Here is a 3,533-nt window from a genome sequence, read left to right on the forward strand (position 1 = left end):
GGGGGGGGGTCATTGGGGTGGTCACCCAGGGTCAAAAAGTTGGTGTCTAGGTCTTTTGTGTTTGTCGGTCACGTCGGGTACGTAGTCAACGGCTTGCCTGAGGAGGGGATTGTCATGTCTACCCCCTTCCCGACCTCAGATCGCTCGTAAATTATTTTTCTTTTCATTTCTGTTATATTCTCTTCTTTTTCCAATGGGTTTCATCTTACTATATTTTTTTTTTCACTTTTTACTATTTTTGAAGGCTTAAACTGGTCTATTTATGACATTTTACAATGTATAGGATAAGTAATAGTCATAGAAAATATAGTATTAAGTTTTCTATGGTAACAGTATAGATGCACAGTGCTCAATTCGTAGTTCTAGCTCCACTCGGATCAGAGTACTCGAAAATGTAAATGCGGCTGAGTCAGACGGGTGGAAACACGCATTTACTTTCAAACAATGAATTTTGGACCTTTTATTTCCGCAATGCGCAATCGTCTAACTGTTGGAAACTGTTTTGGATTGTTTCTAGGAACAAAGCTATTCCGCGATAATTTTTAAGATGCAAGCGCACCAAGCGGCGAAAGCAGTAAGCTGCGAAACAAGGTAATTTTGACATTGCCGTTCGCGTTTATACATTCATTTGAACAACATTTGTCTTATTTGCCATTATTATTAGTAATTTTGTTATCAAACTGCGGTTATTTCACTTTTGTATTATTTTATAGGTTTCAAATATTTCATAATTAAATTTTAAGGCAAGTATTTATAAGTAAGACAAGTATTTATGTCTAAGTATACTTTATATTGACTCTAGCATTACAATGTAATGTACATTTTATTAAGTTATAACTATGAACTTATCCGTTGTGGAATACATTTCCTATTTACATATATGCTAACGAAAACTCTCGTTATATATTAGNTTTAATAAAAGTAAACAATAATTCTTAAAATGTGGGGTTAGAATAACAGCAAACGCATGTTTTACAAACGCTTTTTTTTAGTTATTATTTTATTTGAGTAAATTTAAATGGTAACAATGAATAAACAAAACATCAAGGATTTTATTTTTGTGCTTACTTTTGTTCTACACGTTTTATTTTCAAAGATTTCAGTACCTAAAAACGCCAGAAATTTCACTATTTCTCGGCCGGGAATATGGCCACCTTAAGAAAAGGAACAGCTAACTAAGTTCAGGTTATTATTATTATTGTTTGACCTTTGAATTTGACGATCAACAGCAAACTGTAAAATTAAATGTTAACTATCACTATTTCTTCTTTAACTTTTATATTTATTTTGAAACAAAATATTCAAAAAATGAGCTACATTACATTAAATAATAGGAATAAGGGTAGATTTGTCTTACTACCTTCACTGGGTGTATTCATTTGAATTAAAAGAACCCTAATACACATAGACAACTGACTTTCGCTTCATATTTCAAAACAATGAAAATAACATTAAAAATATCCCGACAAACGACAATAAAGCGGTTCGCGTTTTCTCATCTCGCGATGTGTTCAGTTTTTCGCTTTGTTGGAATTCTTTGCGAAGACCTCGTTTAATAACGTCGCATGCCGTACACGCTAGGTCGCCTTTTATTAAAGAAACCAAAGGGTTGGAATTTAATTTTCAGGTTACGCAAGGGTGGCTCTGAGGGGTAGCTTCGAAACCGTAAAATCCTATGGTTTTGAATTGCAAATTGGTTCGTAAGCGATGGAATACTGATTGCATATTAAATAAACGGAATAATTCACGTTGAAATGTTCTTGCGAGTTATATGAAATAAAAATTTCTTCTTCCAGTAGAATAAAAACACTAATTAATAGTAGATCTAAAAGTTGTTTTACACACAACAATTTATTGAACAATGAATTGACAATTCATTTTTCAACAAATTAATTACTTTCAACAAAATAATTTTTTCTTCTTTGACAACCGCAACCGACAAATCTTTGTCATTTTCACTTAGGTTATGGATGGTTTACGTTTACATTTTGTACAGCATAAACTCAAATCATCATAACTGGGTTGGCATTTAGGAAAAACATACAAAATGTAACTAGTTATCCCTAAAATTGATCAACAGATATGTCCCCAATTTCTTGGTCAATTTATTGAAATCAATAAATTGGACTCCAATTTTTGTTTTACACTTAAATTGAAGGATAACTTGTTCGATTTATTGTTTAATAAATTGTGTGTGAAACAGCTTTAAATCTGATACGATTTTATTTTGAAAAGATAAACTGACGCACCTTCTGGTAACTATCAACTGTTAGCAACTGGTTATGTTGAAATTCAAAGGGCAAATATTATACCAAAATTTGTGGGTATTTTACTGTTCGCAACTACAAAATCACTACACTTAGTGGTGGCAGGTTAGAGAAGTGGGAATTTTGTCAAGATCGTTCATCTATTTCTTCTTGAAACATTTATAAAGCATGCGCATCAGTATATGTCTTATCTTTCTATTCCTGAATCTATTAGAATTACTCCTAATTTCAGATAGCGGGGGTAGCTCTAAACGGAATAGCAAGAAAAGGCGACATAGAACGGTCTTTGGAAGAGATGAAGTCCATCGACAACGTAGCGTATCAACGAATATTCGGCCTACTGAACACCGTCAACAAGGAAATAGACCTCTTCGGGAAATACGGCGTAGACAAAATATTTGAATTGCGAATACTGTCCGTCGATTCCAAGTACAGGGGGAAAGGAGTCGCTAAAGAGTTGTTCTCCAGGAGTGAGCTGATTGCAGAGGAATACGGCTTCGAGGTAAATCATATGCCATGATATGTAAACTAATATAAATTAATAAAAAATTTGTTTCTAGCTCATGAAGGTGGATGCCACGAGTCTCTTCACGCAGAAAATCTCCGAAAGCTTCGGCTTCAAGGTGGAGAAAGGCGTCAAATATGGAGACTACAAAGATGCGGACGGCAAGAAGATCTACGACACCAAATCGCCCCATGATTATTACAAAGTTATGATCAAGCAGCTGCCGAGCAAACCAAGCAACGGCTGAGAGAGGGTGCCGCAGACGATTTGTTGTTTTAGTTTTTATCACTTTTGTTACAACTTCTTCAAGCACTGAGCTCTCCGATTCCGATATGCCTAGTGGTTGGATGTGTTTACCTCTAGAAGGAGCAGAGCTCCTGACGACTGTCAAAATGTTAATACTGCCACTGCCATGCAGTTTTATACATTTCATGTAGATGTTGTTCCGTTAAACGCCGAGCGTTCCTTCTCCTGACTTTCTGGTGGTGTACATGCCGTAGCTGAAGGCAATCTTTATACGGGCTAATTGTGATACGACTGTGAACTAAGAATACATTTTTATTTGTAAAACCTAGCTGGTTTTTGCTTTGATTTAAATCACTCATCTCCCAAACAAGTTATTCACAAATTTCGCTGTTCGTTTTCCTAATAACGCATCGCGAATAGAACTCACTCTATTCGACAGCGAGGAAAAATATCCCGGCGTAATCAACTCGAAAGTCGGCATATTGTGCGGATTTAATTCGCGCCTCATATTTTTC

General features: G+C 35.3%; 1 protein-coding gene across 1 annotated transcript in view; it reads left to right on the forward strand.

Annotated features, from left to right (window-relative positions):
• The window catches only part of LOC108910310 (dopamine N-acetyltransferase), a 15,649-nt gene extending 12,345 nt beyond the window's left edge, over nucleotides 1-3,304 (forward strand). Inside the window, exons 3-4 of the mRNA XM_018714876.1 lie at nucleotides 2,500-2,769; nucleotides 2,828-3,304. Of these exons, the coding sequence (XP_018570392.1) occupies nucleotides 2,500-2,769; nucleotides 2,828-3,019 (462 nt within the window). The 3' untranslated portion in view covers nucleotides 3,020-3,304. The remainder of the gene's footprint in view (nucleotides 1-2,499; nucleotides 2,770-2,827) is intronic.
• Nucleotides 3,305-3,533: the final 229 nt, after the last annotated feature.

This window comes from Anoplophora glabripennis, unplaced genomic scaffold (assembly GCF_000390285.2).
Source record: "Anoplophora glabripennis isolate ALB-LARVAE unplaced genomic scaffold, Agla_2.0 scaffold86, whole genome shotgun sequence".
In the NCBI taxonomy this organism is placed as follows: domain Eukaryota; kingdom Metazoa; phylum Arthropoda; class Insecta; order Coleoptera; family Cerambycidae; genus Anoplophora; species Anoplophora glabripennis.